Source organism: Lissotriton helveticus, chromosome 4_1 (genome assembly GCF_964261635.1).
Source record: "Lissotriton helveticus chromosome 4_1, aLisHel1.1, whole genome shotgun sequence".
Lineage (NCBI taxonomy): Eukaryota > Metazoa > Chordata > Amphibia > Caudata > Salamandridae > Lissotriton > Lissotriton helveticus.
The window spans coordinates 1188715458-1188730092 of NC_136063.1; the positions used below are offsets into that span (position 1 = coordinate 1188715458).

At 43.3% G+C, this 14635-nt stretch overlaps 1 protein-coding gene across 1 annotated transcript in view; it reads right to left on the minus strand.

Moving 5' to 3' along the window:
• The window catches only part of CDH18 (cadherin 18), a 2258828-nt gene that overhangs the window by 763633 nt on the left and 1480560 nt on the right, over nt 1–14635 (minus strand). The window contains exon 8 of the mRNA XM_078687769.1: nt 13886–14073. Coding sequence (XP_078543895.1) covers nt 13886–14073 — 188 coding nt within the window. The remainder of the gene's footprint in view (nt 1–13885; nt 14074–14635) is intronic.

Genomic DNA, 14635 nt, shown 5'->3' on the forward strand with positions numbered 1-14635 from the left:
ATTTACTACACAGACATGCCAACTTCTAGAAGTGGCACTTCCACACTAGACATATTAAATCTGCGCACACCATTGCGCAGCATTTAATCTCATGAGTTGGCACATACCAAACTCGCCCCTGCACTCCCCACACATCAGGAACTACCATGGACACACACATTCCCCATGCATTCCTAAGGGAGGGCAGGCCAATCTCACAACATACACTCAGAGTGCGCATGCACTTTACACTGGGACACAGCGGTAAAGTGCGCAGAAGCCAAAAACAACTAACGCCAGGTCACACATAAAAGCAAAAAGTTTAGGGGTGAACCTGCCAAAAGGGCCAAGTCCAACACAGAGGGAGGGTGTTCCAGGAGTTGGCAGCATTGAAGGAAAAGGAGCGCCCACCCCATCTGGTTCGCCGTATTCTAGGGGTGATGGCAGAGAAGGTGAAGTTGGAGTGGAGATTCCTGGTTGGATGATGGGGAGAGACTAGGGATTGGGAGATAGCTGAGCCACACTTCCATAAGACCTTGTTTGCTAGGCACATGAATTTAAACAGGATCCTTGCCCTGATAAGGAGCCAATGGAGGTTCTTTAATGCTGGTTTGGCAGAGTGTCTGCGTGGATCTGAAGAAGGAGGCGGGCAGCGCAGTTTTGGATAATCTGTAGCTTATAGGTGGTGGATAGGGGGGTTCCCCGATAAAGGGCATTTCCATAGTGCAGGTGAGAGAGGATGAGGGCCTGGACCAGGATTCTTCTTGCCTGGAATGGGAGAAGAGGGAGGATCTTACAGAGCATCCTCAATAAGCCAAAGCAAGAAGCTGAGAGATTGGTGGCCTGATGGTTAAAGCTAAGGGAGCGCTCAAGCCACATGCCAAGGCTCTTGACCTGATCTTTTGGTTCAGGTACCGGACCGAGACAGGGAGGCCATAGAAATGCAGGGTTGAAGGAGGGGGAGTTGCCGAGAAGCAAGAGCTCAGTTTTAACATCGTTTAGTTTGAGGCAGGAGAGTTCCATTCATTTGGCTACCTCCTCTAGGCAAGGGCCTAGGGTGCTAGATGACCTCTCTGGGTGATTTAGGGCCACCACGAGTTGCATGTCATCTGCAGAGGTGATGATCTTTATGCCAAATGGATGGACAATCTCCGCCAAGGGTCTCATGTAGATGTTATACAGTGTGGGGCTTAAAGATGAGACCTGGGGTACCCCACAACTGAGTGACAACCGGTTGGAGACAACATCTTCTTCAAACACCTGGAAGAAGCGGTTACTGGGCAAGGACTGGAACCATGTTAGTGCAGTGCCGGACACTCCTAGGCTCTTAAGATGTAGGATCAGGGTCTTGTGGTTAACAGTGTCGAAAGCGGCACTGAGGTCAAGGAGGATGATAGCGGCAGTGCCTCCCTTTTCCAGTATCCTTCTGGCCTCCTCAGTTACCGCGAGAAGAGCCGTCTCGGTCCCCAACTGAGGGTGAAAGCCAGTTTGGGAGTGGTGGAGGAGGGCGTTCGAGTTCAGGTATTCAACCAGGTCAGAGTTGATGTGTTTTTCAAGCACTTTACTCATCCAGGGAAGAAGAGATATGGGGTGGAAATTGGCCAGATTTGTCTGGTCAAGATTAGTTTTTTTTAAAAGATCTTTGACCTGGGCGCCTTTCCAGGTGGAGGGGACAGTACCGGAAAGAATGGAGGAATTTAAGAGATCAAGTATTGCGGGGCAGAGGGAGTTTGTGGCTAATTTAAGAAACTGAGGGGGGCTGGATCGGAGGGTGTGCCTCAGGTTACTTTGGCCATGATAGAATCCAGTAAGACTGAATCCAGCAGAGGGAATTGGTTTAGTGAAGGTCGGGGTTAAACAGGCAAACCTGAGGTGTGGGGATCTGGGTGCTCACTCTGAGAGGCTGGGAAAGACAGATAGATGTTTTAAATTTTCTGTTGAAAGAATTCCGCCAGGATGTTACAGTGTGTAAGTGCCCCTTCTGAGGTAGGTTGTTTTTGGGGCGTGGTAGAGAGAGTTTTTGCAATTTGGAAGATTACTTTGGGGCAGTTGGCAGCTGCGTTGATTTTCTCCTCGTAGAAGGAAGTTTGGGCAGCATTAATTTACGATTTGTAGTGTCTGGTTGACATTCTGTAGTCCAGCTTCCGAGATTCAGAATAGTTCTGTCTCCACCTATGCTCTAGTCTTCTCCATTCTTGTTTAGATTCTCTTAACTTAGGGGAGAACCACGGGCCGATTTCATTCTACATTTTTTGAGGGTGGGTCTTATGGGGAGGACTGGATCAAGGGAGGTAGTGATCCAGTGGTTGAACTTGTCATTTGCGAGTGTGGGATTGAGATCAGTCTCTGGTCTAGAAGCATCAAGGACTGATATCCATTGGTCAGTAGGGAGTTTGGGCCAATTCCGCTCCAGGACCAGGATGGCATTGGAGGAAGGAGGGGGGGGCTGGGCTGCCCATGTGAATGGGACCAGGTAATGATCTGACCACGGAAGCGGCTGTGGGGTGCCTAAGCCGAGTTCAGGTAGGTTGCTAAAGACTCGGTCAAGAAAGTGGCCCTTGGCATGCGTGGGTGAAGGAACTTTTTGCATGAGCTGAAGAGCAGACAAGCTGGCAATCAGTTCCTTAGCCGCATTGTCTTTAGGGTCGTCTATATGCAGGTTAAGGTCCCCAAGTACAATAAAATTGGAGGGGGTAAAAGCCAGATTAGCAAACAAAATAGGGAGGACTGAGAGAAATTCGCCTGGGGGTCTGGGTGGACGGTAAATTAAAAGGCCCGAGAATGTTCTCGTTGGATAGAACTCTAAGGAGAAAGCCAAGCTCTCGCAGTGCGACAACGGGTCAGCGGTGATGCAACAGTTGTAAATGTCTTTATGCACCACTGCTAAGCCTCCTCCTCTACCGAGCTTGCAATCTGCGCTCACTATTGAATACCCATGGGGGAAAGTTTTCGCAATAATTGGGTCAGCTTCGGCGTAGAGCCATGTCTCGGTTCTGAAAAGAGCATCGATATTGTGTTCATCCAAGAGTAGGGCAAGTTCAGTAGTATGTTTTGGGAGTGATCTGCAGTTCAGGAGGAACATCCTGAGATGGGGTTAGAGGGTCACAGGAGTCGTGACATTGTTAGATGGTTGGAGTACAAACTTGCAATGGGGACAGCAAGATTCTCCATAAGTGATCTTCAAAGAGTGATCACAGTGTAGATTCACCTCCTCTCTGAGTGAATATAAGTCTAGGGAGCTGTAGGCTATGAAGTCGCTGGGAAAACGGGCAGGGGTTGTGGCCCCTGGCCCCGACTGGGCGGGGACAGGCGCAGATGGGCTTGCATTTGGCGCGCCGGCAGCACGCCCGCTGCGCGGAGGCTCAGGCATCAGTAATAGAACTTAGCCCCCTCCGGTCTCTTAGCCGGAAGTGGGGTGGTGCGAGAAGAAGTGCCGAGTACTCCCTCCACTCAAGTGGGTAAAACCCGTGGTGGACGGGGGAGAAGAGCGCATCGCACAGGAAGATAAGGGAACGGGAGATTTTAAAAACAGCAGGACAGATAAATATACAGTTTTAAAATTGTGAGCAGAGAACATTCAGCGCGCTAGCACACTAGGCTTATTTAACAGCTAGTGCGCATCTGCGGCGTCGGGAATCTGGAGTTTAGAGTGCATAGTACAAAGTTAAAATGCGGCACTACAAGGACGAAATACAATTTTTAAGACCAATAAACAAGATACATACAGCGCACTATCGCACTAAGCTTAGCTGACAGCTTGCACGCGTCCACTGAAAGGCATCGGTAATATAGTGAGAGAACTCTTCTTCTGTTAATTTGCCCACATCATGTAGATATGTGGTTGTGGAATATGTAGTACATCACCTTTTTAATATGTAGTACTTCACCTTTCATTCACTTGTTATAGTGGAATTATTAGGTGTCATCTTAGGAAGGTTAGTTGTGTCATCCTTGTTGTCACCATGTTCTATGTGAAGATTTGGAAGTAAACTTATTCAGTTGCTGTTGATGTCTGCTCCTGTATGGATGGGATCGTTATGGAATAAACTAATCTTGACAACCTTCCTGTTTCCTGTTCATAAATGAATATCAAGAATGCTTCAGGTTGCCATTTTCATCTCTCTGCTGTGTCCTTGCTCATCTGTTCCACTTCTTTAACTCTGCCATCCCAATTTGCTCTATGTGATCAACTGAATTCTCATGTGCATTTTGTATTACATGGATTTTACCTGTGTCGCATGTATTTCTTAATGTATGCCTCTTTCAGCCGCGGCCGGCAGTGGGAGTACCTGCAGGGCGGTGAAGTGGGGAGGGGGAGGGGCAGGGTGGGGGGTAGTAATGTATGGATTATATAGCTTCCCAGGTTAGTAAACATTTAAATAAATAAAACGAATTTCATTGAGCGCACTGCATCCCCAAATGCGATACATTGCGCGCAACGAAATTCGTTTTATTTATTTAAATGTTTACTTACCTGTAAAACTCTGTAATCCATACATTACTACCCCCCACCCTACCCCTTCCCCTCCCCACGTCACTGCCCTGCAGGTACTCCCACTGCCGGCCGTGGCTGGCCTCTTTTTTATTTCTAACTAATAAAAACTACTTGAACACGAAAAAAAATAGGAATGTTTAGGGTAAAGGTAGAAAATAGTTGGAAATGTCCTGGTGGAGAAGCGTGCTCAATGGTTAGAGCAGCAGACCCTGTTGCAGAGATTTGGCCTAGGACCAGGGTTCAATTTCCACCTCGGCGGCTCGTGGACTCAATTTCCCCAGACCTGATAATTCTCGCCTCGGTGCCTAGTCTAATCATGGGTCCACTCTGTGACTCTGGGCAATATCTTGCTTAATCTCCACAACGGCCCCAGCAGTGCTTGGATACCTGGCTTCACCTTGGGGGTGCCCAGGAGTGGACATTTCACAGGAAAGCCAGGAGGGGTTCCACAGCGATATGAATACAGCCCTACGAGACCTCTGGGTAGAAGTGAGCTATATAAATACAAATACATTTAACATATTAAGCAATAAGATAGTGGCAACCACGGTTACAGCTAGCTACGGTTGTGTCACAAATTACACAATGCCCAGAGTGTGCCTCCTGTGGGAGGAAAACGTTCTCATCAATGCTAACTTACGTGTGAGGTGAGCAGTGTTCAATTGCATGTGTAGAAAATCCTGTCTTTCGCACTTTAACGCTTTATTCCAGTTCAACATAACTGACCACTCAGAAAGGGATCAACATTTTGTTTTTTGTTTTTTGTTTTTCTACAATAATTCTGAGAGGTTTTTCAGATGGAGATGGTTGGACTCATCAACTTTATGCTGGAAAATGCTGGACAATAGAAAACCCATATTTACCCATATAACTGGAGCCTTAAGTCAACTAGATATACTTATCCCCACCAACTTTACGTTTTTGTCCAGTGAGCCGAACACCAGTCAAGAGGACAAAGAGATCACCTCTCCTGTTTTACCTCTGAGGTAGCAGCAGCTGTTTTACTTTTTTTATTACAGTCTGTCTCCATTTACTTCACTGCTGATAATTTGATTGCATAGATGGTAAAAAATATGAAAAAGGTGTGCCCTAATACTTTGGAGAAGTTTTAATAAAACTCCTTAATTTCTGCTTTCAATTATTCAGTTGTTAGGTAAAATGCATACACTACATGCTTTTGTAAAACCTATTTAAACATGCACAATATAATTTGCCTACCCTTTAAATTTTCCATCAATTGTTCTCACTCATATTTTGATGATCACCCATGCAGGGAGATATTTTAGCCCAGTTCAAACAGTTTCTCCTGATCAGATGGAAATATATAGCAATCTTCAGGAACCCTACCCTATTTAGAGATGATACTACGTGAAATGGTAATTCACTGGGGGCATATTTATCACGTCGCTCTTGCACCATGCAATGTGGTAAAAGAGGGCCACAAATGCAAAAAGAGATTTATGAAGCCACACAAGGCCACCTCACGTGGCCCAGCGTGGCTTCATAAATCTTGAGCAATATAACACAGCGCAAATCGCTGCCAGGGAAGCATTTCCATGGGTGTTGCTTGGGTGTTACCAGGCAACATCCATGGATTTTGACATATTCCCTGATTTACAAGAACAGGTAAACATGGGAATGTGCAAAGCAGCTACACCATAGGAGAGGCAAGGAGAAATATCTTTATTTCTCCTTGTTTTTTTCCTCTCTATTTGTGCTGTAGAATGAGGAAAAAGCCTCTCAGGATTGTTTTTGTGCAAGAAGGTGCATTGGTGTTAGGCAGCCCATTGTGCAACAGCACAGGCGAAAGGACAGGAATGTGCCATATTGCCATACATATGGCACATGGCTGGCCTTTCCCCGCGACTCAGCGCAGCAAGGTGACTTGCTGCACTGCACCACTTTTCTAAATATATATGGCCCTCAGTACTCAACACAAGTTTTCTAGAAGATCTAGTTATGTTACAAGCGTATTACTTACCAATGTCAAACATATGGAGAACATTAAGGTCTTAGTTACAGGAAAAGTACATTATGTCTGGTGCACCAGTATATTTCTCACTGAGAAGTAAACCTGAATGGAGTGAAGGTTACAGAAAAAAAACACTTCACCCATCTAAAGATGATGATTGCCTGAAAAGTTTGAGGATCAAGTGCGCGCCTCAATTCTGACTGCTGCTGCATTGAAGAACTGAGGGGCATATTAGCAACAACTAGCGATAATTATCGCTATGTTGGTTTAGCAGCGATATTTTTATCGCCGAGCTGCGGTGATTTTTATCGCTTTGGAGCCTTGATATTATCAAGGTTTATCTCCTAAGCGATAAAAATCGGCCGAAATGCATGAATATCGCTGAAAAGTCAGCGATATTCATGCATTACCGAGCTAATGCTCTTAGCCATGTTATCCGCCTACCATTGGATAACATGGCTAAGAAGTGCTCAGGGGCAGGTGTTAGCTTTTGGAGATATTCGCGCTTAGCGCGAATATCTCCAAAAGTTGGTAATAGGAGATAGCGATGTTAGCGACTGTTTCCAGTCGCTAACATCTTGCCACGCCCACTTTGAATGTCATTAGTGATAAATATCACTGACATGCAAAGCGGGGCCCAAGATGGTCGCTATCTCCTACTAGCTGTCGCTAACTGGTGTTAGCGACAGCTAGGTAATAGGGAGATAATTTTATCTCCGTTTTTTTGGCTTTTAAAGCCAAAAAAGCGGAGATAAACCCCCTTGATAATATGCCCCTGAGTGTCCATCTGTTCGGCATAGGGGAGCTATATGAAGGTCACCTTCTGCCACAACCTGCAGGTGGTAGAGTACTCTAACTTTGGGAAGACCCACCAGTTCCCCCAGCACACATAACTCAAAACTAGAGCAACAGGAAGCTGGCCGTATTGTCAGCAGCGTGTCCAGTTAGTATCCATGTCATACAGTGCTACTGCCATTTGTAAGTGCTTTGTAGATTTTACTATTACCCACTTGAACGGTACTTAATGTACCGAAATCAGAAGGAAGGAAGGCTGAGCCAGCATTGTCAGGATTAAGATTGATGACTTTTAGATGACAGCAGATGTTAGTAGCAAGTGTTCATTCACTGAGCTACGTTGCCTACCATGTGGTAATACTGGATGTTTGCTGTATTTTTAGACTGAGAGTTTATTTTAAGCAGATGCCATGGTTCAATATGGTAACGGCTAAATAATTAAGTCATAAACTATTAAAAGTATTTTATTCCAAATATTATTCGTTTAGCGCCGACCTAACTAACGATTAACTGAATGCTGTGCAGTTTAAAAAATCTAACATGCGTTTGCTAAGTAGTTCACGAATTCTGCCACATTATCCTTACTTCCACATGTCCACTTAAGTTGCAGGTATTTACACTCGGCTGTGATTAAACCCCTGCTAGGTAAATCGATCGATAAAGATGAAATTGTTCCTTTAGTGGTAGAGAACTTCCTCCTATTCAGAACAGATTGCACAGTAGTAATTCATTCCTGCTGCATCTTCTTCCGTCCGCATTAGACAATAAGCAATAAAATGTTGTTGTCAGGATGACGAAAATGGCCTTAGAGGGAAAGTGATGAAGGACACGGGAAGTAGTTTTAAATCATATGCATTAGCCTGCTCTAAGATGTCACCTACTTGTCCTATGGCGTGATTAATATGTGGGCTTTACCTCACTGCTTTTCTTTAAAGTACACTGTCACGAGAAATTCAGTTATTTATTGCTGTAAAACTGGACTTACTTTAGTCTGCATAATATATAACAGAAAAAGAATACCGACTCTTACAAAATCACAGATTAAGAATTTTTGATTCAACATATTAATGGCTGCATTTTATTTTACAAAACAGACTCATTATTATTAATATCAATAAATATTGTTACTGTTATTGTTAATATTATAGCACCATTTTTATATAGCACTTGCTCCCACGTTATTTGCTGTTCAGTTATGCAACACGCAAAAGCTTTTGCTATTAACAAACGTTTTGGGGATTTAAACTCATGTAAGAAATTAACACTGCTAGTGGGAGAATTATAGATTACCAACCTTTGCTAAATCACACCCTACATTTCTGAATTAATGGCATGCAAATCTGTTGCAACAAAATTGTCTTTAGTTCCTTCTCTACAAGCATATTTGTTTAAGGAACTTTTGTGTTTTTCTCAGTTACTCACACATGAAGGACAGGAATGTTTGACAATTTCAGCAAACTAACTGCTGTCTTCGAATTTATTCTAGGAGAAGTGATGTAATAATTCGCAACGTCTAATTATGTAAGAAAATGTAGATGAAGCCACTATCCTCTGTTTTTGTGTTTCCATTGTGGGCAGTGATCCCTAAGCCCAGAAGCTAATAAAACGCTGTAAATCATGTGCTTCTCGTTATATATGAGTGACTATATGGTCAGTTATTGAGTGAGTGAGTGTAATGCACTTAAGATAGTTAACAATGTTATACTGTCACTAAATTTAGAACATAAAGGGTTAATAGTATTTCAAAAACAAGTTAGGTGTAGAACATCATCTGAGATGAATGGCAATTAGTTTCAATCGAAAGGGGCAAAAACAGAAAAGCATTTTTTCTTCTGAAAGATTATTATTAGGGAGAATGTAACAGGAAGAGTTAGTGTATTTTATATATATATATATATATATATATATATATATATATATATATATATATATATATATATATATATATATATATATATATATATATTTATATATATATATATATATATATGTAATGTGCCTGATATGCCTAATCTGATGTTAATAAAGCAAACACATTTGGGGAAAATGTGCAGCTTAATGGAAAGGCAGTGCATGGAGACCAGCGCCATTGGTGTAATATTCTCACTTGTGATCTGATGCAAAGCAAAAAGCACATGATGTATTATACCTCTGGTAAACCTTCATAGCTAAAAAGAGAACATGAATAAATATTTTGGGATTGGTTGGACTTTTTTTTATGAGAGGCTTGCGCCGCCTGAGTGTCACTTTTTTGATGATCCGACGAAGCAAGCCTTCCAAACAGATCTATGAGGTGATGCAAAGCCACTCTGCGTGGTTTTGCATGGCCTCATAGATGTGGAGTAAGCAAAGCAGCACAAGTTGCTGCCTTACTTTCCTGTCAAGGAGACGTCACATGGGCGTTGCAGTGGGTGTTCCCACACAACACACATGGATTTTGATACTGCCTCAGATTTCATGAATCACCTAAACCTGAGGAACAGGGCTGGACTGGCTACCGGGCGTTTTGGCATGCTGCCGAGCTGGGGGCTGAAGTCACTGTGGTGGGAGCTAATTTTGTGGATGGAGACCGGTGTGTGCTTCGAAAGAAACAAAGCAAAACGAATTTCGTTCAGCACACGCAGGTCCCCATCAACAAAATCAGCCCCCAGCTCGGCAGCATGCCAAAACGCCTGGTAGCCAGTCCAGCCCTGCTGAGGAAGCGCCAAAAACGTACTCCTATAACGAGGATAAATATTTTTTTTTCCTCTTTCTATATGTGCTGCATTCTGCAGAATACATTGAATGAGGAAAACACCTCTCATGATTGTTTTTGTGCTGGAAGATGCCCCTTGCTGCACAAAAACAATCCTGCTTGCAACAGAGGGACCCTTGCATCATGGTGTGCTATGTTGGCACTAGGCAGCAAATTGTTCACCAGCACAGATGGAAAGGAAAGGAATGCACCGTTTTTCATAAATACGGTGCATTCCTCCCCTTTCACATTGACATAGGGCAGTGCAGCAAGAAGACTTGCGGTGCTGCGTTGCGCTAGTTCCTCATAAATGAGGCCCAGATTGTCTCACCAAATTAGTAAAACACTATCTTGCTTCTTTACACCACTGTTAACCGGGAAATCTCTTCTCAGCCCCTAGTAGATATGGTAAAACAGCAAGTTTTTGCCACAGAAAATGGTGTGATAGGTTTAAGCAATTCCAAACAACATTAAGAACAAAAGAAAACATGATAAATTCCCCAGACCAATTTAGAATAAAGAGCTAATTTATGCAAAAATCAGATTAAAGAATGGAAAAATGCACAAATATAGATACATTCAGAAGTATGCCACAAAGATTGTTTTTTAAAAGTCAATTTTGGTCTATATGCAATATAAAGAATGTCTATTGCAGGCCACACGTACCATGGATGCAACTACTGAAAGCTACAAGCAAACTGTTCTGCCTAATTGAGGCTAGCAAGAAAGAGGCAGAGTTGGTTACCTAGCAGGTTAAATGTTTATACGTAGAGTTTTTCAAGATGGCAGATCACTATTCTCTGACCTGTTACAGTAGTGTTTCAGGGTGTAGCCAGGCAAGCTAATAATGGAGAACTTGCAGCAATGACTTGTTAGTCATGCATGTGTATCTCCTGCTAAAAAGTCAAGAATCTACTTAAAAGGGAGACAAAAGTTGGAGTACATGCATCTTTTTATTTGAATCATTGTTTCGTTCCTGAAATGATTATAAAGTAAATGAACCACCAATTTGGATATATGTGTTTCAGTGAGACACGTTGCAGTTTAAACAAACACTTTGACTACAAGAAAACATATTATCTGCACCAGTAGACATATGCTGCACTGAAACTTTCAAATGCTAACATACAGAAGCATACACACTTTGCACCCACTTGCCCTGCCATTAATTATTAGCAGGCCAGTGAGGGGTGTGCAGGACAGCGATTCCAGAGAAGATGGTCAGGGCCGGACTGGCTACCGGGCAGTTGTGTGTGCTGCCGAGCCGGGGGCTAATTTTTCTGTGGTGGGGGCTTATTTCGTTGATGGGGACCTGCGTGCATATTGAAATAAAAAAAGCAAAACGAATTTCGTTTTTCACACGCAGGTCCCTATCAACGAAATCAGCCCCCAGCTCGGCAGCACACACAACTGCCCGGTAGCCAGTCCGGCCCTGAAGATGGTTCAGGGAGCTTAGATGGCAAAAGTCGATGAGTATAAAGAGAGGGTTGGAAATAGAAGCAGAGAACAAAGACACATGAAGTGCTGGCAGCCTACATGTGGTGCTGTGGGTCAACGAAGTGTACAAAAGGTGATGGATGGAATGCTTGAATTAATCTCAGCCACTGGTAATAACTCAAGGCTCATCCAAGTCCATCATTATTTTGGACACCATGCCTCCTCAGTTCAGACCCAGCTAAATGCAAATGAGTCTTGACCCTGCTCTAATGCGAGCAGTCCAGCCCGAACTGCCAAGACAGGCCCTCAATGAACCCCAACACAAGTAATCCAGGATGTGTTTCACCCTCATTATAGGTTCACCCTCGTTATGGGCTCATCAGCCGGGTATAGCTTGGTTCCAATGACACAGTGCGTCTGGACGTCTGGACATTCCCGTCCCACTTAGGGCAACATATGAAAATATACATAAGGTGAAGGCTGGAATGCTTAAATTAATCTCAGTCACTGGTAATTACTCAGGGCTAATCCCATTCCATTGTTATTTTGCACATTATGCCACATGAGTTGGGACCCAGCTATATGAAATTCAGTATTGACTGGTTCCTGGATGCTTGTTTCCAGTCCAGGAAGGACATGGCTTGGCAGTTCAGGCTGGACTGTTCCCAAGAGGCACAGGGTCAAGACTGATTTGAATATACCTGGGTCCAAACTGGAATGGCCTGGCAAGCAAAAAAACTATGGACTAGGCCCAGATCTCTGTACGGATGGTGAATATTTGACAATTTTCAGCATTCCGCCCATCATCTTATTGTGTTGTGAGGCAATGAAGGGCAGCTCTGCCAGGAGAGAAGTATTTATAAGCCCCAATCCATTGCTAGCATAAAAAAATAAAATATTTCTGACTTTGAGAGCAGCCAATGTCAGGCAGCAAGGTATCAAGAGAAGGACCTCGATTCCACCCTCACAAGCACATAATACTTGGCAGCAATCTTAGAGCAATATGGTTCATACTTTATTATTGCTGTACTGTTCTACGATGGCTATACCAATTAGAATGAACTTGAAAAGGTTGGCACATGCTTTAACCGCATGCGCGCTAGCGGTTTTCCCGCTGCGCGCTGCGATTTAAAAAAAGCCGCGTTACATGACGAGCTCAGTTTGTCATCAGCGTGCGAGCGGCGCAACTCATGACGAGGCGCCGAAGTGGTAAGGAGCTGTACGCACAAAAATTTATGAAAGCTTCTGAAAAAAGGATGCTAATTTGTAAAAACAAAATCCTTATACCCGCTGCATGTCTCACAAAGCAAATTGAATGGAACAAAAAAATATGTAATCATTGATTGTACTTTTCTTATGCAAAATCTTCCCTCATTCACTCCCATCGTGGTGAAAAGTACACCAATCATCAAAGAGAAACATATATAGAGCGAGATTCAAATATTGCAATTGGCTGAACTGACATATGGTTTTAAGCTGATTGTGAGCACTTCACTTGGGAGGAGTTAAGACTCATATTTAACTCCATACAAAAGAATAGGTCTAGAGTTTGGGTTTACAATGCATCATCCCTGGACCACCCAACAGAAAAGGGAAACAATGCATTGCGCCAAGATCTTGGTATTACAAATTTGCTATGTATGGCTGTCATAAAAAGCTTTTGTCATGAAGACCCAACTCTGAATCTAGTTACTCGGTGCTTTGATGCAACAGTAGTAAAAAAGAAAAGTTGTTTTCCCACCGCTGTTTCATTGCCAGGGGAAATACTCTCTCCTACGTGTTTGCAGGCCTCTCTGTGTGTTCGAGAGGCACCAACTACGAGGTGGAACGGTGGCTGAGGAGGTTCAGCTTCACCTGCCTTGTCTGTTCTCTCTTGAGTCTTTGCATACATATGAGATGCAGAAGAGTGCCAGGTTATGCCTTGCTTTGTTGGTGCTGCTCTGCACTAGCTACCAAGTGATGTGATAGACAACTCTATGTTTGCCCTCGTTGTCTATATGATGTGAAATGAGATTTCAAGTGTAAAAAACACCTTGACTGTAGACCAGCATTCGTATGGGTAGAAATGCATATGAATGAAGAGAAAAACAGAGATACAGTCATACAAGTCAGGCCGACTGACAGACGGGCAGAGAGACAAAGATGGGTTGATATTTGTTAGAATGAAGGCACAGAAAAAGAGGCAGATAGACACCTAGATAGAATGACTGATGAACAATATAGTAAAAATGAACAGGGTGGTGATCAAATAGATAGCTATGTCAATTGGCTGATAGAAAGATAGATAAATAGGCTATGACTAACTGTCTGACCGACTGACCTACACACAGCCAAACACAAAGTTCAGTACATAAGCTGCACCTACCTTTCAACATGTACTTCCACTGATAATAAAGTCATGGGAGTTACCAGATGTGTACATATATCTTTACAGTTAATACATCAGAAAAATACTGTCAAGCGAACTGTTTACCTTTTTCAGGGAGAGAATTCCCTCCCTGTTGTCTCGGTCAGTGGCGATGGCAAACACCCCTCCACCGTCTCCATTCACTATTGAGTATTTGATGTCAGCGTTGAGGCCGGTGTCTGCATCGGTTGCCTTGATTTTCCCCACTGCTGTTCCAACTTGCGCTGATTCAGGGACATACAGCTGATAATGCTCTGTGGGAGATAAAATGCACCGTTTAACGTCAGCTTATAAAACACAAAAAATTACACAAAACCCACGCGCTTGATGTAAGAAGGTACATCTTTCATAATGGCGGAAAGCAAAACAGTTCCTCTGATTTAGCCTCAGTTAGTCGTGCCAGAAGAAAAGGCAGCATACCCGGAATTGAAGAATGGAGTCCTGGTTTCATTCAGGGAACAAAAGAGTGGACTGTTTCTGCAATCTTCGCTCTTACTAATGCAGACAAATGGACCACCATGGGGGGCCTTTTGAGCACTCGCTTTTGAGAGAATCAAATTAAGTACAATCTTCCATAATAATCCTCTTTAAATACAAAAGGAAAACAAAATATCCTTTTCCAATCCGCTTTCCTTCTCTGAAGTCACAACAAAAGGATGCTGACCCAATTATAAGCGACTGCAGCTTTCCGTGAATATTGATCTTACAAGGCACTTATAAATTCGAAGTCAGTTTTTTGCGATGAAACATATGCCACCAGCATTTTCACTGTACTTTGTTGAAATACAATTGTAATGCCATGCCAGTAAGAATAAA